The sequence below is a fragment of the Aphelocoma coerulescens genome, chromosome 3 (genome assembly GCF_041296385.1).
Source record: "Aphelocoma coerulescens isolate FSJ_1873_10779 chromosome 3, UR_Acoe_1.0, whole genome shotgun sequence".
Classification (NCBI taxonomy): domain Eukaryota; kingdom Metazoa; phylum Chordata; class Aves; order Passeriformes; family Corvidae; genus Aphelocoma; species Aphelocoma coerulescens.
In genome coordinates, this window is record NC_091016.1 from 47,743,850 (window position 1) to 47,765,671 (window position 21,822).

Sequence of the window (21,822 nt, forward strand, 5' to 3'; positions counted from 1 at the left end):
ATAAATGATACATTTTTTTAACTAATTCATATTTTTTCCAAGTTTTTTTTTAAGACATAATTAGCATACTTCAGTGTTGAAATAAAGTATTCATAGAGTGCAAAAAAGTAAAGATTAATGCACAACTCTACTGTAAAAATTTAGAACTTTGTCAACCAGATTGTCCTTCTCCTGCAAAAGCAAACACATCATGAGCATTCTGGAATGTTCATTTGTTAACAAAGTCATGGTGGTGAGTCTGTTACCTGCCTTTTGAACTGTCTCATTTGAGTGTGCAACACAACATTACATTGTCTGGCATAGCAGGAGCCAAAGTCTTCAATAAACACCAGCCAGGCTGGTTCCTCCCACACTGATTATGACAGCTTGACAAGAAGTGATGAAGAAACCACAGAAATATAACACTTTCTCACAAGCTTTTAAAAGGGGACAAGGATGGCAAGAGAAGCCCACCTGCCAGGATGAAAATCTTGTGTCCTTACCTTGAAACAAATTAGAAAGAAAAAAACCTTGCATCATTTAATAGCAGAGCTCAAAGCTGAGACTTGATTCAACGCAGTTGTCAGGTTCAACTGCATCAACTTGTCACATCCCCAAGCCAAGCAAGGCTGAGCTGCGAGAGCCTTCAGATGGCAAAGGCAGCAGCACTCTCAGAGCTGCTAATCAGTAGGAGGCACTGCTCAAACTCTGGCCGTGGGAAGCCAAGCACCAGCACAAGCGAGGACAAACTACAGAGCAGGCCGGATCTTTAGCAGAAATACCAACAAGAAATACTGAACTGTTTTAGCCATAATTGGCACCCATGGGGAATGCAATGCCTTCACTTCTATAATATATAAAGCAACCCTTGTATATAATCTCTGAAGCTCCTATAAATTACAATTTTTGGGTGCTATAAATATTTTGGATGAACACTATTGTACACTACTATAACAAAACCAGTACCTTAAGAAATTATTCATTACATCTGCAGAACACTTTGAGTGTGGCATTGTAGCTAATTATGTAGAAGTAAGTCAAACTCATGACTGGATTTTACTTTTTTTTAATTTAACAGAACATATCATAAGTATTTAGGTTTTATCACAGCTGTTCTTCAAAGCTGGACAGTCAATTTGTTACAACAAATGAAACAGCTAACCAAATCTTTTGGAACAATATATGAATGGTTATTTCTGTGAAATTTACTAGTGAAGATGTGACCAACGCACACAAAGATTCAATTGTTTTTAGGACAAGAGTTAAAATCAATACAAGGTATAACAAAAATGGAAACACTGTTCCATAAAAAAAAAGTGTCAGACTTCCCATTCCTGCAAATAGTGTTTCTTCATTTAACAATTATAATTTTTTTTAATTATTAAAAAAAAATTGAAATCAACACACTTTACTACTTACTTGATAAAACAGCAAAAAGATTTAGTAACAGTGTTCGAGTACAGGTACTTGTAATTGAAACAGCCAGCAGAGGGAGTATAAAAACAATTTTATAAACCTCAAACAGCCCTTTTTCTTTTTAAATATTTTTTACTTACGATTTTAGCTTTCCTTTAGGATACAACGATAGTGCCAGCAGTCAAAAATTATGATATTATAAAACAAGAAAAAAAAATTCTAAATTATTAAACAGAATGACTTGAAATCCAAATCTTTTTTAAAGTAGCATTAAATAATGACCTGATACTAAACTCAATCTGAAATACAATTTTAAACACAGGTAAGGTTAATATCAATCAACAGGCTGCACAAGCCCTTTCCAAGTTGTAAATCCACTCACTTACAGACTCTCATTCTTAACTTTCTGAGTCTAGAACTAAGTTCATGATTTCCTAATATTGAGAGAATGTTGGTGTTAATATATTTGTATTAGAATACAGCACAGAATCTTAAAACTAAACAAAAGTTACTGTTGTACTGATCTGTACGACAAATGATATAAGTGCAAGTCAGCCAGGTATATGGCCTAGATCATTGGTGGAAATAAGCATTCATATGACTGTTTCAAAATCAAGTCACTAAGCCAGGTACATGCTGAATAAAAACTCATCTTTACGCATCAGGTTTTCACCATGTCCAGCTGATGACGGTGGCTTAAACATCAGCAAAAGGGAGAAGGACACAAATGAGGTGAATGAAGTTGCCAGCCTTGTTTTAGAATATTAAATAAACTGCCATCCTCCTCACACAAGTGGCAAAAAGAAATCATCTCCCAACTCATCTAAACTATCCCACTGTGCATAATCACACCTTCCACAGTCCATCTCACAGGAGGAGCAAGGTTACTGAGTTAACAGGGAAGGCGTTACCTCCTCTCTCAAGGCTAGTGAGTGCTAGGTACTCCCAAGCCATCAGGCAGACACAGGCAGCAGAGCTGTGGAGTCAAAAGGACAGGACATTAGATATTCCAAATGTGAACTGCATGTTTTACAGACAACCATTTGTAAAAATACCTGACCTGACCAAGCAAGCCTTTCTCCACTGTTCACTGCTTGTGCTTGCATGGTGTTCCTTACCTTTCCCTGCCATTCCTTGCTGTCTGCCCTATGTATTGTTCTGTTATCCCACTAACTAGAAGGGCAGTGCTGCAGACCGGGATACATGGTGTTCCTATACATTAATGCAAAATCTGAAACACCAGTCCTGATGGGAGGTGTTGAATGACATCACTTATCATAACTATATCCTACTTTAGTGATAATTTTGCTTTCAATTAACCTGGAGTCAGAATCCATGGGGTGCAAACCAGAGACAATTCCATTTTTTACATCATCTAAATTTTAAGCATGATTTAATTGTAAAACCAAATTCTGTCCACCTTCACACAAGGGATGATTGCTGAAGATCAGCATTTAACGTATAACACCCTGACTGCAAAAAAACGAATACAAAGACCAGGGAAAAACAAGATTCAAGACAAGATTAACTTTCCCACTAGATCAAGTAACAGGAATACTTTTGACATTATTTGAATTTTAATTGCTATTTTTTTCCTGAACTGATCTTACAGATCTTACTATGTGTATTCTTTCTTAGAGTGCTGCTTAATCAGAAAATCTCTCTGATATGTAAAGGTATGGACTAAAAAAGCCAGAAAAAAGATAACTGTATATACTAACAATATGCTGTTAATCCTCTGACAAGCAGAAAGCCCACATACTGTAAAGAACTTATACCTACCAGTAGACTCATGGGACACAGATGACATATGCTACACCTGCACCATGAGAGAAGACCTTGAATGTGGAAGGAAGATGGGATGCTCCCCTAAAAGTAAGACATTTCCCAGAGACCTGAAATTCTGGAATACCTGGCAACTTGCAGAATTCAAAATATGACAGAACTCCACTGGACTATTGATCCAGGATGTTCAATACTAAAAGTTTCTTAAAACACCGTGTTATGCACCAAGACTTTAAACAGTTAAGAAAAACAACATACACCACACGAAGCTCACATAAGCTTCCGCAGTCCAGTGCTTCATTACGAATTTTAATAAGATAAATAGCCAGATATGGCACAAACTGAGTATTGCAGAACCTAAAATTTTAATAATAACAATAATAAAAATAATCTTTCTAACAGAATCCTGACTGGAGAGCATGCAAGATGAAAGAGCTCAGAGATGAAAGAAGAACACATCTCTAGCAATTTCACTGTTTCCACTCTTGAGGATTCTGTTATGCCACTTTTAAATCTTCTTTCCAGAAGGATTCATCTCAATTCTCTTCCCTACAGAACTCCTCAGGTTCTCTGCAAAAATATTTAGGCTCTCTTTTGTTGTCTTTAAAGTCAAAGAGCATATATATGTACATAGGTATGATTTAGAACATAAAATACAATTCAGGAAACAAAAGCTATGAGACACAGCACATTATCTTCATTATTTTACATGATCTCATCCACTTCAAAACAATGATAGCCTTCCAGCTGCACTGTAACCAGGACTGTGCACAGTACTCCAAACAGCTGGACAAGTGCTCTCTGCAGTAGCTGCACTGGAACTGAATAGTATCTTGTTTGACTTCCCTCCACTCCATTTTTCAGCCTGGTTTCCTAAGGAAATCAGATTTATGCAATCACTCGGGGAGGGAGGGAAGCGTACACATACGTACATACGTACCGCATGTGGATGTCTGTCCATCCATCTGCCTGGCCTCACTAATACCTTTTGAACCCATTGGTCAGTTTCAATCACACTCAAAAGAGGAGCAGAGAATATCAGACTTTTGAGTTCTTGAAAGTTTCATGAGCGCAGGCTGCAGAGTATGGAAAAGTGTTTCCACAGAGAGAAGCTGCATGTCTTCTTAGACGTCAGTAAACTCACAGGGGAAAGAATAGTTCTGCTCCTTTCCTGCCTGCCGGAAAATCTTCAGTCAGAGGTCACAATCAGTGAAAGACGACCAAATTTCTTGTGTTCAAGAGTTCATAAAATAGCTTAAGTTGAATTCACTACTGCTTTTAAAACTGTGTTTTGAACAAAGCTGATGTTTTCCACATCATCTTTTTCCTGGTCTAGCAAAGGAGTGAATTGCCCTACATGATACACATTCCCTGCCTCAGTCCCTTGCTCTCAGGACCACTTATTTTAAAACATCAGCAGCACTTTAAAACATCATGGCAGCATTCTACCTCTCCCAAACACAAAGCAAATTAAAACTGGAAGAGTTTAGGCTGCCCTTCAGGTCTCAAGATTAAACAAGTATGTAGCTCTGTAACATAATCAACTATTGAATAAAGTTTCAAAAAGACAGTGCAGCAGATATATAATCATCTTTATTCACCTATGCCCTGGAACACAAGTACTACCACACTTGCAGGCTCTTGTGCTCAAGACAGCTCTAAGCAATAAAACAGATAAGAAGGTTTCAGTGGACATCTCTGTAGTTCTTCTCACCTCCCCACAGTGAACTCTACACTGTTTACCTGTATCCAAAAAGCCACCTTTATCAAAGTATACTAACAGATTACAATTCAAGTCTAGAGATACCTTTAGGCATAGGTCCACAAACTAAGAAGCTGTCTCAAAAAGAAAATATAACCACAGCTGATTAAAGTCACCCTAAGCATCAAAATACTAGACAAGCAAAAAAAAAAAAAAAAAAAAAAAAAAAAAAGAAAGTTCTTTATTAAAAAAAAAATATTTCAGCCCTGATACATGCTCCGCTTGTAAATTCTTTAGTCCCATGACCACACCGAACCCCAGCACATTTTCCGGCGGGCTGCTACAACTGAGGGCTGGCGGGGTACACGGGCAGCCAGACCCCGGGAGGTTTTGGCTCGAAACCCCGGCGGCTCCGAGGCCACCCCAGCCCCGCGGCGCCCACCCGGCGGAGGGCGGCGTGCCGGGGAAGCGCCTCGGAGGCGGGAGGGCGAGACACCCGAGGGGCAGCGGGGCCGCACGTCCCTGCGAACGGGGAGTTTGTGCCACGCGAAGCCTCCTCCTCGCTCCCACACCCCGCCTCAGGGCTCGGGCCGCTCCCGCCGGGCTCCCCCGGCCAGCACGAGGAGGGCACTCGCCGAGCCCCGCACCGAGAGGAGGCCGAGCGGCTGCCCCGGCCCCACTCCCGCCTGCCGGCACGGGGCGACCGCGGCCCCACGCCCTTCCCCCGCGTTCGGGTTCGGTGGGAGCCGGCCAGGGTTTGGGAACGGCTGGCTACGGGGCGCCCTTTGTGGAGCGCCTCAATTCCCCCTTTATTCAGCCCCCCCCGCCAGCCGGTCACTATGCCCGTTCCAGCGCCAGCCCCCCGCAGCAAGGAGCACATGTTTCCTCTCGGACTCCTGGCCCGCCTTACAACGAGCCTCGGCCAGGGGAAGGCGGCACCCGGTACCAAAGCCGAATCAGAAATATGGAATGTGAACGCGCGTGGCAGATCTGACGGGGGATGCAGAAAGAAGAGATCCATTTCACCCTTTTCGGTCCTCCGCCGCCGCTTTTCTGTCAATTGCCGATAACATAATGCTTCCTTACTGCTTGTTCAAGTAAGTAGGGGGGACAGTCTCCATTCCCCTACGTGTCATTCCTGAGCAAATTAAGCATGTACCAAGCTAAAGACTGACATTCATATACGTAGAGCTGTCTGATCCCGGAATGATGCCGAAATCCTCGAGGCGTTAACAGCCAGCTCCCACAAAGAGCACTCAATTACATCGAGCATCCCCTTTGTCCGTGCATCCTCAATACACACCCGGCCGCTCCTCCATGCGTCCACGCACGCCCCACGTATACGGCCCCTTTGTGTCCTCGCCTCCCCCCCACTCACAAAGAAATGCCCTTTCCACAAGGCATGCACCCAGCCTCGGACACAGCCTTTCGCTTTCCCCCGAAACACCCGCGACCCGTCGCCGGGCACAGCGCTCCGGTACCTACTTGTATTCAAGAAACAGTCCGTAAACCTCCTAAAGCAGCTTGCAGAATTAGATCCATCTTCCATGTCTGGCCCTAGGAGCAGGGGAGACGAGAAGGAGAAGAAGGCGCCTCTCTGCCGCTGCTGCCGCCTAGGAGTCCTGCTCCCGCCGGGGCCGTCGCCTCCTCGGATCCCGTCGCCGCGGGCTGCTGCTGCTGCTGCAGCACCGAGGGAATTGCAGGACCACGGGCGAGAGGCGGCTGGGGAGAGGAGGAGCCGGGAGTGGTGCTGCCGGGGGCCGCCGGCTGCGGAACGGAGCAGCAAGCCCTGGATGGAGGAAGAACAGAAGAGTCTCCTCCTGCCACTGCCGCCTGGATGGGCGATCAAGTGAGCTGCTGCTGCTGCTGCTCTGCCAACATCTCTTCCTCCTCCTCCTCCTCCACCTCCTCCTCCCGCTCTCGCTGCCTCTCCTCCTCCTTCCCTCCCTTGGAGACTTGTGAGGTTAAAGGAAAACGAGGAGGGGAAACGAGGAGGCGGCGGCAAGAAATAAAAAGAAGATGGAGAAGCGGAGGAGAAGGAGGGGATTGGAACGAAGAAAGGAGCCGCTGCCGCTCTAGAGACGATGCTGGCGGAGACGGCGGAGGAGGCTGTGCCTGCAGAGCGGCTCCTGCTGCTGCTGGTGGTTGTTAAGAGGAGGGAGAGGGAGCTGCAGGGAGCCGAGTCGCCTCCAGGAGCGGGGGGAGGAGGAGGAGACCCGCCGCTGCCTCCACCTCCACCGCTCTGGCCATGGGAGTGGAGCGGGCTGCTGCCGGAGCCGGGCTTTTCCCCGGGTGCTGCAGCCAGGGGGGCCGAGGGGCGGGATAAGATCCGCTTCTCCGGGTTGGACATGCTTCCGCTCTTCCCTCCCTTTCGCGGTAGTTTAAGGCAGGACGTCTAGCAGAGATACCGGAGTAAAGCGAAAGGGGAAGCCGCAAAAAGACGGAGCCAAACAAGGGGCAACCGCGGATCGGTCCTGCGTTCCCTCCGGCAACTCCCGGGCAGTATTTCCTCCGCACCCCGGCTCCCCGCCCTCATAAAATCCTCACATTTCCGTTCCCCCTTTAGGCCGGAGGGGACAGGGCGCTACTGACCGCCAAGCGGTTTCAATCCCCTTTTAAAGTCCGCTTTCCCCCATGCTCCCACCTCGCATTCAAAGCAAGAAAACGGCAACAATCTGTATTTTCTTCGAGCGAGGCAAATATTGCCCCTTATGAGCGCGCTCGCCTGCAAAGAGGCAGATACAGTCACTGCAGTGCCGCTTCCAGCACCAGCCCCGGCCACCAGAAAACGCCCACTGGCGGAGCCAGCGCTTCCCAGGCTCCCTCCCTCCCTTCCTCCCTCCCTTCCTCTCACTGCTAGGCGCGCACACGGGAGGTACGGCACAGCGGTTACCTAAAGGGAAAGCGGGGAGAAATACGAGGAAAAGATCCTCCCTATGCGGTGTCATTATTTTAAATATATATTTGCAGCCGCTGAGCTTAAAAAGCAGACGACCTCCAGTGCCTGGGATGGAGACGCCAGAGCTGCCCCTCAGTTTCTGTAGGGCATCCAGCACCGTTTCTACGCGAAGATGCACAGACCCTCCCCGACGCTCAGCAGCACACGTGTCTGCTTCGGGTCCCACCCGCCTTTCCCACCACTTGGCACACTGACAGCCACTCACCCCTCAACCCCAGCCCTCCGGCTCCGCGGGGAGCTGCCTTAGACCCTGGTCTCAGGTGCAGTGTGGCCCCGGGGCTGACACCGGCCTTGCTCCGCAAGCACAGGCACCGTGGCTCGCCAGTGGAACCTGTCGCGCTGGCCAGCCGCCACCTCGAGCCCGCGTTGGAGTGCCTGGGCATTTGGGGTCCCTCCCCGCCGCCTCACCCCGCCATCCCGGCCGCAGCCCGCCCGTCCCGGCGCCTCGGCGGTACGCGCTACGGCGGCCCTCAGCGGGGCAGCCGCCGGCCGAACGCCCGGCCAAGGGAAGCCCCAAGGCAGGCTCGGATCGGAGCGGGGCCGATGACGGCGCTGAAAGCCCCCGCCGCGCTTATTTCGTTTTCGCCCTAAACTCTCCCTGCCCTGGGCGCCAGCCGCCGAAAGACGGGAGGAGAGGTCTGAGCCCACCGGAGTTCATCTCCAGCAGCAGGAAAGGGTGGCCGGCATCGCCAATCGGCTACAGGGCTCCCCTCAGCCCGGCCGGGGCGCTCGCTTCGGGCCGGGCCGAGCGGGACCGCGGCCGTCGTAAAGCCGATGCCCCACGCCGCCCGTCGGCACGACGGAGCCCCAGGGCTGCGGGCAGTCCGCCGCCGAGGTCCCCTCCTGGGACAGCAGCGCCCCCAGCCCTGTCAGCGCCGGGAACCGGCCATCATCGTTCATCACCCGGACAGCTGCTGCAGCCCTTGGCGCCCCTGCCCTCGCCCCGAAGCGGCGGCGCTCACCTGGGCGGGGGCCGCGGTGCCCGGCCGTCGCCTCCCCTGGCCCGGCGGCAGCTGTCGGGCAGCGGGGCTGCCCCCGCCGTCGGAGGGAGCGTGGGGCGCAGCGCGGGCTGTCCGAGCGCCAGGCAGGAGCTCCCTCGGGGCACCCCCGGCGCCGACCGCCAGCGCGGGGGGCATCTCCGGGGTCCGGCTGCGAGGGACTCGTACCCGCCGCAGTGCCACCCCGCCGTGGCAGAACAGCGCGCCCGGGGCTCCTGCCCTCAGCTACCTGGACGGGGCGGAGGGAACCGCTCTCCCCGGGTAGACGGCGCATCCCCCTGGCGCTCCCACCCGCCAGCGGGCGGAGAAGCGGCCGCCGCGCTGGTGCCCACCCAGGCGGGGCCGCCGCCGTGCCGCTAGCAGCAGATTTTGTTGAGGTGCGGCGGGGTCTCCGCGCAGCCCGGGCGGGCGCTGCCCCGCGGAGGGGATGGAGCGGGCACCGCCGCAAATGTTGCGGACACTGGCGGAAAATATGTTTGTGTTGCCGCTGCCAGCAGGGCACCAGAAAAGCGGGAGATTCTGTTTCGCTCCTCTACCTTCCCGGAGATCAGACCTCTACGCCGTCCGCTGCCACTCCAGGTGCTGCATTACTGGGTCCAGGTGTCGGCGGGAATCCTCATCGAACTACGGCAGTCTTCCTATTTCCGCTCAAAATTAGGCTCACTCTTTCGAATTTCGACTCCTGCTTTGAAAACAGTGTAAACCTACGCTTTGGGGTTTTATTTTAAGTCGTTCAAGTATTTTATATTTATCATTTAAGGACTTCTTTTAATGCTAGAATACACACCAACTCCTGTTAAAGCTGGAGTCTTTATGTATCAATCTGTAACGCTGAAAAAGATGTTCTTCTGAAAATAGAAACGCTTTCAAATTAAAGTGCATTTCCAGCCAGCTGAATGTTCAGTAACAGGAAGAAACAATCCACCGAGAGTTTCAAAAAGTTTAGAATGCAAAAACAGATTAGATACTCTAATTAAACAAACAAAAACCCCACAAAACAAAAGAAGACTTAGGTTTTACTAAACTGTTTCCATCTGCATGGTTCTTAAAACCTGTTGCCTAAAAATCCTGAACTAAAATGCAGAAAACTGAATCTGCTTTTGTGATCCACTTTCTCTTAGTACATTTGACTTTACCAAAATAGTTTAATAACTTCTACTTCGCATGCCTATTTGTGCGAGACGCTTTTTTTTTCCTTCAGTCCAACCATTACATTTTCCCTGAAAACTGCTGCACAATGACTAGAGATTCAGCAAATATTTAAATTCTCTGAGAGAAAGCTTAGCTTATGGAAACAAAATTTAAGTGAATTGTATTTTGTTATTGCAGCCTGTTTGTTTAGCAATTAACAATTTCTTATTAGAAAAACTCTTGTACAAAAATGTTTAAATTGAAAGATTTAATCAGATTAAAATGATTGACAAAAAGCAAGAGCCAGTCACCTGAAAAAATTAAAGCAGGTCCTTTAGACAGATTAGTCCCAAATTGTTCTGTCAATATCAAGAGTAAATTACTGAAACTTTACATCATCAATTTATAATTCTAGAAATCTTGTTTAACTATGCTAATCTATGCTAAATTCCTCAACTGCTGCTCATCCAAACTGCAGTTGTTCAAATATCACTGCCTCAGACTGGAAATCTGTGTACTTCTACAAGGCATGTCAGTTGTGCATGTATAAATATGTACCTGTATATTCATCAAACAGGAAAAATACATTTTGATTTGTAAGAAATCATCAGATATACTAGAAAAGCAGCTTTCAGGTTAAGGGCTATTTACAAACTATTCATTTGATTATTATTCATTAGCCATTGGCAATTCATACCTTATTGGTCACCTGCTTCTTGGCTGGGCAAGCAAAAGCAATCACAGAGAAAAGTTAGAAGACAAAAGTTAGTGAAAATTAATTTTCAAGCTCTCTACATATATATTTGTAAATTATACAGATTTTCAGACAAGTTAAATATGCTTCATGGCCATCTCAATACCTGGGGATAAATTAGTGGTGAATCACATTTGCTCATCAATGTCAATCTGGGTTTTCATTGCTCAGTCAGCATCAAAATTTCCATTGCCATAGAGCAATGATGTCACTGATCCCACTGTGGCACTAACCATATACCCACGTCATTTACCAGAAAATCTCACCCACTCCGATATGAAACAGTGAGATTTGCTACGTCATCCCCCCACCCCCTCCCCCTCCCCCTGAAGGAAAAGGGATTTTAAAAATTCTGAAACACAACAAAATGCAAGTTAAAATACTCTGGTGCATTCCCCTGTGCCCAGTGCAAGGGTCTTGGTACAAATGCCCTGTGTCAGTGCAACCACGACCAAAGGATTTTAGTAGTATTTACATGGGTAATTGTGATTTCACAAGAATTCAGGAGTCAGAGTACACTGAAGCTATCAGGTGCATTGTACTTACAAGCACAGGCCTGGTTTGAATGCAGAAAATAAGCCTGTTTGGCAATAATTTGGCAATATTAATCAAAATACTTAAAGGAAAACATTGCAGGGAAAAAATAAAATCAAGTTATAACAAAGGTTTTTTGGTATTAAATACAGCTTAAAACCAAAAAACCTGTTCTTTCCCAATTCTGTCTGCTCCATTTTAAGGATGACAGTGACTCATCTTTTATCTGGTCCCACTCTTTTGCCTGGTAAATCCTCTTATCTTTATATTCTGAGTCCATTCTTCGATGTATGATCAATTCCTTGAAAAAAAAAAAAAATAAATAGGACAGGCCATAGGGAAAAGGAGTTTATAAAAATGTAGGATGACAGCAGTAGAGGAGCTGATAGAACCAACCACCTGAATGTGGGTGAGACAGAAGCAGCCACAATGAAATGGAGAGAAGGCAATCTGCTGGAAAAGTGGGGCAGGGGCAACAAAAGGCTAAATGCAGCTAAAACCCAAACTCTGAGGCTGAGTAAGTATAAGTAAAGATATCTGTAGAAAAGTCCTAAGCAAGTTGACAGCAATAATTGTTTGGTTTTTTTTCAGGGATTTTCTGCTAAACAATCTTACAGAATACAGTATTTACCATCCAGCTCCTGAGTTGGTATCACGAATTAGAAACCTCCAGAAAAGACAATGTTTCCTAAAGTCTTATTCTATAAATCTTTAGAGTAATTTATAGAACCTCTTACTTCATAAGAGTTTTTTCTTACAAAGGACTATTCTGAAACACCATACTCATGCAAGGAGTAAGTTTGTTTACGGGGTATTTATCAGCCATCTTCTTTGATTCCCACAAACACTCATCCAAGCCACCCCTTCTCCACATGAATATTAACTGCAGGTGTTGGTAACATGCAAACATGGGCTAGCAGGCATCTTGAAAATATTTTGGGGAATTACCTACGCCAGGTGAAGAAGAAATACTGTGAGATACAAAATGAATGGCAATTCTTTCAGAAAATCAAAAAAACATATTTTTAAGAAGTTCAGATTTGTTTCAGAGATAACTGACATCCAGAAAAATAATTACAAAAAAAAAAGTAGATAAATATCTTTTTTACTTTCAGTATTTCGTTCAGCTCTGCTATGTCATTTCACTTTCTGCTCAGTTTTCAACATAGCTGAAAGGCTCTGTGGCTGGAACTATACACGATAAAACTTTCTCTAGAAGTGCTATGCTGTGTGATGTATGATAGTGGGTACTTTAATAAAGCTGTGAAGACCTTGTCTTTTCCTGCCAGTTTTTTTACTTCCTTTTAGAAACACTCAAAACTATGAGAAGTTTTCAGCATTATTTTCCAGGGAAAAACTGCAATTCTTTATGGAAAGAAGATATCTCATGGGCAAAGGTAGGACATTTTTAATCACAAAATTTTCAGGTAGACATATTGCTAAATATTACATTGTAATAAAAAAAAAAGTATAAGATAAAATTTGAAATAAAAAAGAGCTGGTATCAATGTAAAAAGAGAAACAATTACAATAATTGTACTCACATTTTTTCCCTATAAAATACTATGAAAGAAGCCAAACAAGACCTTATGAAGCCATCTAGCATTTTGTGCTTTCCTATGCTGGACAAAGAACAAATATTTATTGGTTTTATTTAGAGGGTTTTCAGAAAGCAAAATGGCTGCTTGGGTTTAAGTTGCTGTTATTAAAGTAGGGGACACCCCACCAGAAAAACTGTCCTTTAAATAAGTTAAAACTCCAGTAGCAGCTCTCTTTACTGAGGTGCTTTATTACAAACCCAAAGCACCATAAACATTGCAAGCTCTTTGATACAAAAAATGTCTTTTGAATCCTGTCCAGCAGGATCGTGGCCTGGGACCAGGGCCTCTAAGCAGTAATGAAACACAAACAGCAAAGGATGTAATGGTTGGCATGGTAGGCAATAGCAGTGTTGTTACCTAGTACTGTTGGAAGAGCCATTTTCATTGCAAGAAAAAAAAATAACGTTATCAGCATTTTTGTAGTTCTACCTTTTTGTTTTCATAATGAAATCTAGAGTTAATTTATGATAGAAATTTGTTATAATTTGCTATCTTCTACAGACAAGTTATTTCTATTCTGTACATAACCAGAGCATAAAAATTATATTCTTTACATGAAGTAAAGAACAGATTTAACAAAAATCCAAAAGGAAAGGTTAATACTGATTTATTTTGTACTCATTCACCATGAGTTGTGTGTGCATCTTGCTAGCACATAGCACAGAGTATACACTGCTATTGTCACAACAGAGATGCCAGCTTTCCCCTATAACTCTCTCTTGCAACCCCTTTCTTCACTTTCCCAAATTTTACTACCAGTAAAAAGAAGCAGACTTTTCCCCCACATGGCTTGAACAGTTCATGCAAAGTCCTACTGCTCCATCACTGGCAAATTCTTTGATGCAACTAGCAGTCTTAGCTCTGAGTTTAAGTGTAAAATTTTGTTCTAGCATAAACCTACAGCTGGTTCCTTTTTGATATTAACAGCAGGTGCAAAAAAAAAAAAAAAAAAAAAAAAAGAGACTGAGTCCAGCCTTTAGAATTACCTACAAACAAACCATGAATGCAAGCAACTTGTTGTGATGTCTGATCATTGCTCAAGGGAAATAAGTGCTTTTTTAGAATGCTTCACCATTTTTGGTTGAATTCCTCCTTCCTTCAGTTGCAGTGGCTACCAAGCTACCCCCTTTGAGGACTTTCATTCCTTCCCTTCTGCTAAAAAAGTCAGACCTGAAACTGTTGATAGTGAAATGGCAGTCATTAGCTTTCAGAGTTAACACATTGATGAGACAAAAAGTGCAAAGAAATGCATATCTCTGGCAACCACGGATTACTCAACATGTTTTCTAGAAAGTTTGGTTTCAAAACCATGACCTATTTCTATATAGAAACGCACATTTGCATTCCTGAAAACTAGAAAACTTGACTTTGAAAGTGAAAGCTTGAACTCTTCAAGTTTGTTGTACAAACATAACTGTCCCACGTGGGGTCTCAGACTGCTGTAACACACATTCATTCAACACCACAATTGAGCTGATAAAATTGAGAAATATTTATTACGTAAGCAACTTTTCTCCATCCCATCCTAACTTTAGGGACCAAGAAATTGTTTACAGCAACATACATGCACACACTATGAACATGCTTTTATATTCTACCCTAGGACACACTAGCAATCTTTTTCTTGCCTGTTCTTCCCATTTTTCTCACTATTTTTTTCTCTTTTTCTTTCTCCCTCTCTCTTTCTCTCTCATACAGACAATATTTCTCTAGCTGCAGAATCAACATAACAATATAGATTGTCCTTACACAACATTTTAATATCAGCATGTGAAACCCACCACATAGAAGGCTGGGGTATTACTGCCATCATCCCAGAACAAATACTCTCACATACACAATCCTAGACCATTGCAGACCAGCTTATTTTATTCAGTACAATTCTTCTCTAGAAATAAGAGAATTGTCATATACTTTTATTCATTGTCTTTTATATCTTTGTTCACTTATTCCCCATTATCTCACTTGCCATCATCCTGCAGCTCCTGTTATTCCCATAGCTTTCTCTCACTCATGCATGATCCATCCTTCTCTCCAGCTAACTATTTCTCCCTATGCTGCCACATCTGCTACAACAAAGTACACATATTCAAGCTGGCAGCACCCCCGTTCTCTCAGCTGCAACAAGCTCTTCACCTGCTTTCCCTTTACTACTTCCAAAGTTTTTCTCAAACAGAAGCACATCTTCCTGCCCTTCTGCTGTCCAGGTTCCACAAAAAGCTCTGGTCCTCAAAAGAGGAGGGAGATTCTTCCCAAGACTTGGGTCTAAATAAAGGTCAGCTGTTAAAGTAGAAGAAGGGGAAGGACAGAGACTGCTTGTACTCTACCAGAAGCCTGGGGCTGCCTGTTAAGGAGGCTTTAGGATGGTAGCAGTGAAGCAGCATTATCTTATCAGCTTGGCCACAGAGACAGGGAGTTTTTCATCTCTCCTGCTTGATATGGATTCTCTGAATGACTGGGAGTCTTGAGCACAGACCACAGAGTTCAAGCAGAACAAATAGGACACATCCTACCCCTATGATAACACAAGATCAGCAGTCCAGAAATAAAATAGGCACAAATAATTTCTTTATGTGTTCTCCTTAGAAAGAAAGTAAAATTAAATTCCATAGGAATAACTAACAGGAGTCCTGTTCAGGCTGGGAAAGTTTGTATTCCTGCTAGCTAAACAGTGCAGGAATTTTTAAATATACCGATTGCTTTATTATTTAGAAAATAAATATGGAACAGTATACTGCTATCCTATTTGTAAAGAACAGACCTGAGTACCTACAAAATTTTTTAAAAAGTTTATTTGATATTATCTTTTTTTTCTTTTTTCTCTTAATGTCCTGCACCTTTAGGACAAAATCAGAAGGGAAAGCACAGTGTAACCCACTTGAAGCAATCTCTACAGCATCCTCAGCTCAGCTTTCTCTTGCTGGATACAGTCTGTAGAGATGGAAATGTGAACCTTGGGTCGGACTGTTTTCAAAGCAAAGGAACAATGTGGTTCTCACCAAATCCCATAACACAGAATCCCTACACTGACAAAGCTTCTGGCAAGCCCCTTAGTTTCCCAGAGCAGAAAAAGTAAATCACACAGCAGTCCCAACACCCAAGTCAATCAGACCATCTCTACATCTGATATGGCTCATGCACACTCTGATATAATTATCCATCATTACCTTTTTTTTTTCAGTACACATTGACATCCAGACAAAACAAGCCATTAATGCAGGAGCAACTCTGGGTTTATTTCTGGAGATTGGATTCCTTTGTGAGACTGCAAACCTCCCACTTAGCTAAAGCTCTATCTGAGGTTTTTACCTGTGGTTACTCTAACCTAAGTTGTGGTTTGACTGGATGGGGCTTTGATAAATAAAATCTGATTAATTTTATTGGAAAAGCAGAACTTTTTGCTGAAAATAGCTTTTCCTGCTTACTGGCACATGCTCTGTACATGGTTTATCACAATACAAACTCAAAATTGAACACCGTTTTTCTCACCTAGAAAACTGTGGGGGTTGATATTTTGACTATTTCAGCCCCATGGAGCTCTAAAAAACAGGATAACATTAATGCAGCTGTAAATGATCTGGAGAGCAGGGCTTTAAATGAAGGGGAAAGGGAGCCACAGGAACCTTTACATGGGGTAGGAAAAGAAATGAGAGAGGCAAATTTTTAAAATATCTTCCACTTTTTTGACATTTGGTATTTAAAGGGAGTAGTCTTATCTTTCTTAGACCATTTTCCTTGACTAATCAAGGCACAATATTTTAGATTTTTCATATAACAGTTGTTCTCTTTTCTGGTGTCTCACCTTACAAGCCCTTGGCTATACCTGTTCCACTTGGAATTCACTTTTTCTCAGTGCAGGTGACTACAGTTGCAGACAGGCTCTTGCTAATGTTTTACAGACAGCTTAAACATTTGCCCGTACTTTTAGAGACATTTTGCCTGATAGATCATAATCATAGCACTGGGTGGGTGGGAGGAGTCACTGTTGCCCAAGTCATTTTGAGATGAACATAGCCATGAGGACTTTCTTTCCTCCTGGTTATTTCCAACTGATGACCTCAAAGACAACATTCATATTCGTCCCTAGGTGAATGATATTGCACTTTTTACTCCTATGTTTCATTCTGCGTCCAGTCATACAGATTTCAGAGCTCTCTGAATCATACTAAACTCTGCACCAGTTCCCCTCTGTGCAGAAAATGGCCTCTCAAATTTTATAACCTATAAACTTTGCTAACACACCCTTATTTGCATGTAGGAAGGAAATTACAAAACCAGTTCAGTCCCCAAATAAATTCTTGCTAAATTCAATTTGTAACCTTCGTTATGCTAGCAGAGCATTTGTCTTCCCCTTACCTATAAACACTTTGTTTTCAGGTGGTCCACAGCACCAAATATTTCTGCAGACTTCACAAATACTCAAGATGTTGCCTGACAGCTCTGCAAAACATGGAAGCATTATTCACTAATGCTGCCTTACAGAGGAAGAAACACAAAATTTTAGCCTTCTTCCCCCCCGCCCCCCAAAGTTATGCTGGAAGTTTTAAAAAAGAGTTATAAAAGACCACTGAAAATATGACACAAATGTATTCTGGTCCCCCCTCTGTTCCTTCTGCCTGCAGCCTCACCCTCTGTTTTCTCATCCATTGCACACAGGAGGACAGAGTCCAGGCTGGGGCTGGCTTCAGGCAGAGGCAAAGTAAGCAGATCCCGAAAGCCGCAGACTGCTGGAGGGCACCTGGCTGCCTGCTCTGCCTTTCCAGGAAGGCAAGCAGACAAGCTCTTCCAGCAGGGTAGCCACCCAAAGAGCACAACTCCAGCCCTGCCTAAAAAGCCTCCTGCTGCCTCAGCCACCAAGAGCACAATCACAATGCATGGCTTGTCTTTAGTGCCTGCTGTCCTGCTTTTTTAAGGAAAACAAACTTCTGCCGTCCTTTGTTTTCCCTCTTCCCATGGCCATTTTTCTTTGTTATATGTGACACTAAATGGTTTTTAAAACAAACCCTTATATTCAACAAAAGTGTAATTTTTCAAAACCACACTCATGGCTGAGATCAAACCATCCCTCCTTGTCTATGAACTACCACCAGTCTTCTATGCAAGGCCACTCCACCAAGCATTAAATTACAATGTACATAAATGACTTCATTTAATCTGAGAAGACATTTAGAAACTTCTAACAACACCAACTGACCTGTTATTTGATTTAAAAAAAAAAAAAAACAAAACAAAACAAAAAACCCACCCAATCCGCGCCAACCTCTTGGTTTACTTTTTGCTCATAGTGAGATGTAGAAAAGCCCCCACCTCCCCAGTTATACCTACCTTCTTGTAAGTGAGAACTTGTTCTTTGTAATCAGATATCTGGCCTGGCCTGGGTGTAGAGGGAAGATTCCCACCTAGAGATTAGTGCATTGTTAATATCAACAGCTTTTATGAGATCACTGCATTACTCTGCCAAGCTAAAATATGTGATCCACGTGAACTGTGTTGAAGCTGTGCACAGTTTGAGGTGCTTCTGAGGTTTTACATAGATTTTTCCAATAGCTGGGTTTCAGGCAGCAATATAAACGTAACTGACACAGCAGCAGCTGCTGCAGTCACACTGGCCTGTACTCCTTTTTGGGACACAAATTGCCTGACCCCAGCAGGATTTATTACAGCTTCTGCTTCTGTGTACACTGTGTGTCAGATTCAGTTTTTCAAAAGACTTTTTGAAACTGATCTTGTTTTGAATAAAAACAATGAAAAGTTAATTCACACTACAACTCTTCCATGAAAATCAGCATAGCTGTTTCAGCAAAGATATTTCTCTTTTAGAAAAGGGATATTAGTGTATACTATGTCCCCAACTCTACAACATTTTAAGGAAATGCAAGAAGTGTAGGAAGGAATAGAAAAGATCTAGAAATCTCATGTATTGAAGTACAAAACAAAAAGGAAAAACAGCTGTGTTAATCAGATGGCATGTTAAAATTCAGAAGGAAAGGAAATTTAGAGAAAGGTAATGGAAAAGTAAGTGGAGTCACCACCTTGGAGCTCTGGCGGAGTTTTTTGCCATTTAGCTAGTAGTTATTTAAAATCCTACCACACCCCTGCAGCAGTTTCAGGCAATCAGAAATATGTTTGTCTAATGGACCCTTCAAGTTCTTGCTTCTCAAATCATAAGACAGTCTTCTTGGTGAGAAGTCCAAGCTAAACAATGCTAATTCACTCATTTACCTACATGAAAAATTGTGTCCTTGCTTTGCCTGAAATCTTGCACGTGATTTTTTTCTGCTTTGTGTCAGCAGAAAGCCATGGACTTCAATAGATTGGGTTATTTCTACAGCAGTCAAAGAGAAGAGCCAGACCACATGCTTTTTGCCTTTTCTTCTGGCCCTTCCCTTCTTTGACTGCCTTATTCTCTCTTCATAATTCTTCTATTTTTCCCTTTTCAAAGCCTCTCCAATTGCAGCTTACAGGGATCTGGCTGAGATGAGGTTCTCTTCCTTCCAAGGGAAATAAATGCAAGAAGTTATCTAAGCCTCATGCTGCAGGTGATTACTTGCTGTAGTTACATGGGACAAGGAGTAGAGATCCCTTTCTCTATGAGCACAGGAAATGGGGGAAGTCTAGGAATCCCCATGCAGGTATTTGAATTGCATGAAACAAGCATCAGCAAATAACTTCAAGCCTACCACTCCAATTAGATGAATCTACCAGATGGAAAATCACTTAAAAAGCTAACAATACTGTCCTATTTTGCTGATTCGTCAACATGTGCCTTCCAAGCATGTTTGAAAACAGAACAAACAAAAAAATCCTCAGAAAGCCAGGGAAATCAGAATTACAATTGAGCTTTTCATGCATGAGACCAAACCAAACTGCCAAAAACACAGTCTCCACTGGCTTTTTAGACATAAGGTACATTTTTCAAGCCCTGCATTAACTGCACAATGAAAGGGATTTCTTTACAGTTCTTTACAATAAGTATAGTTTTAAAAGAAAGCCATGTGGGACAAAAGGAATAGATGCTATATGGAAAGCATTTTGTACTCAATACACCAGAGAAATTGTTTAAAGTTCATTCCTCCTTTGTGTCACTGTCTGATTGGGCTACTCACCATAAGTTAGTGTGGGAATAATTCTGACTTTGCAGATAACTTCAAAACCATTATGTCCTGCTGTTTGGGAAATGCTGTGTTTACTTGAAAAATAGTTTTCCTGAATTTCTTTACTCTTGGTATAGTTATTCACGTTTTATTTCCCGTAAAAGCCCAATGAAATGGTCTTTTTGACTCCATTGGTACACATAATTGATCATGTTTTTTTAGAGTTCTGGATATTCCAAGGCATTGACTGAGCATCCTCAGCTGACAGGTCACTTCAGCCCACGTTTAGTCCTTGGAACATTTTGTTCCTGTGTGTTTAAGAACTGTATGAACACTGTGTTTGTACAAATTACTACACACACAGAACAAACTAACTAATTAACACTGAATGCTGAGGTATACCTAAGCACTTGTGCATCTTGATGGTGCCTAATTGTTTTCAGAAACTTGGGGAGCCAGGGTACTGTAGTGTAGTTAATAACTAAAAAGGTTTGCTTCTTCTCCAGAAATGCTAAAACTGAATAACTGATTACAAATATTTAGAATATGCAATGTGTAACCATGCTGTGTGAATCACTGCTATTTTAAAAACTAGCTAGCAAGGTTAAGCTTGAAATTAGAAAAGAAGTTCACCTAAGTTTCAGAATTTAGGCTGGTAATTCAATGAATGCGGCTAGGAAATATCCTCTCCCATGAGCAGTTTGTTCCACAGTTGACTTCACTGAGATTTCTTGCAGATTCTTCCAAACTGTATAGGAATAAACTCTCTCAAAGCAGAGCAAAACCACTAGACATGCTTATCTGCAATGGCCTCTTCTATGTTCTTATCAATACTAATTTTGGGAAAAAATTGTTGAGGGAAAGGGGGATGCATGGTTTAACCAGAGCTTTTCACACGAAGAAGAAATTTGGCAGAACAGAAGACAAACAATGGCTTCAGAACAAAGCCTGACAAACAGAGTGCCTTCCCAAACCGGTAACTGGCTGAAAGAGTTGGTTTAACTTGTTCTGTGTGATAAAACAGTACCTAAGAGTGGAAACAATCTAAAAATACTAGTTTTCATACATTAGCAGTAGTGTTTTTGTAAAACATTAAAACACTATCAGAAAGATTAAAGCATGCAACATTAATGTAGTGGTTGCCAAATGTCTCTGTCCCATATTGTTAGAAACTCTGGAACATGCCCATCACAAATGCCTTCTGGACACTAATTTTCTGCCTTACTGTCATGCTCCTTCCCCTGCCCCCAGTCATCAGTTTTCCTTTGCAGCTCCGTGAATCACAAAACTGAACACACTCTGAATCACCCCCACACTCATCCAAAAGGTAATTCCCCAAGCAACAATTTGCTTGATGTGGTAATTGCAAACAACATATATGTGGCTGAGGGACAAGGAGCTGCGTGTTACCACCACGCAGTTTTGGTCACCAAGGCCAGCTGAGCTCAGCTAGGAAAAATATTCCACCTTTTAAAAAGTTTAGTTATTTCTCCCCTTGACTTTTTTTCCCAAAATGAATGTGTTTGCAAAAACAAGCAAACAAGAATTTAAAAAGCCAAAACCAAACAAAGTTATTTTAAAGCTGTCTGGAGTAAAAAAATGTAAACATCAAACTAAAAGTGACTTATGTAGATGAACATGCAAAGATCCCCCAAACCTCTTGAAATATTAGATTTTCTTCACCCCATCTTCATGTTCAAGGACCTGCACTTCATATTCAGACTGGGAGATATTTTTTGGACAACTTGATACATCTAAACACAGATACCATCTTTTTCTGATCTGTTCCACAAATTGAATCAGGCTTAAAATGAGAAATAAAAGGAGAAAAAATGACTTTCTCTCTCAGTACAGTAGCCTCTCTCAGGG

The 21,822-nt window shown here is 43.2% G+C and overlaps 1 protein-coding gene across 14 annotated transcripts in view; it reads right to left on the reverse strand.

Annotated features, from left to right (window-relative positions):
- PDE10A (phosphodiesterase 10A) overlaps positions 1 to 21,822 on the reverse strand; it is a 390,743-nt gene that overhangs the window by 165,536 nt on the left and 203,385 nt on the right. Inside the window, exons 1-2 of one of the 14 annotated variants that reach the window (XM_069010124.1) lie at positions 17,216 to 17,230; positions 2,307 to 2,371 (exon numbers count right to left, since the gene is read on the reverse strand). The exons of 12 other annotated variants lie outside the window; for them this stretch is intronic. In XM_069010124.1, the coding sequence (XP_068866225.1) occupies positions 2,307 to 2,349 (43 nt within the window). In that variant the 5' untranslated portion in view covers positions 2,350 to 2,371; positions 17,216 to 17,230. Of the gene's footprint in view, positions 1 to 2,306; positions 2,372 to 6,367; positions 7,363 to 17,215; positions 17,231 to 21,822 lie in introns of those variants that run through there. One more of the 14 variants, XM_069010123.1, reaches the window with a different exon arrangement.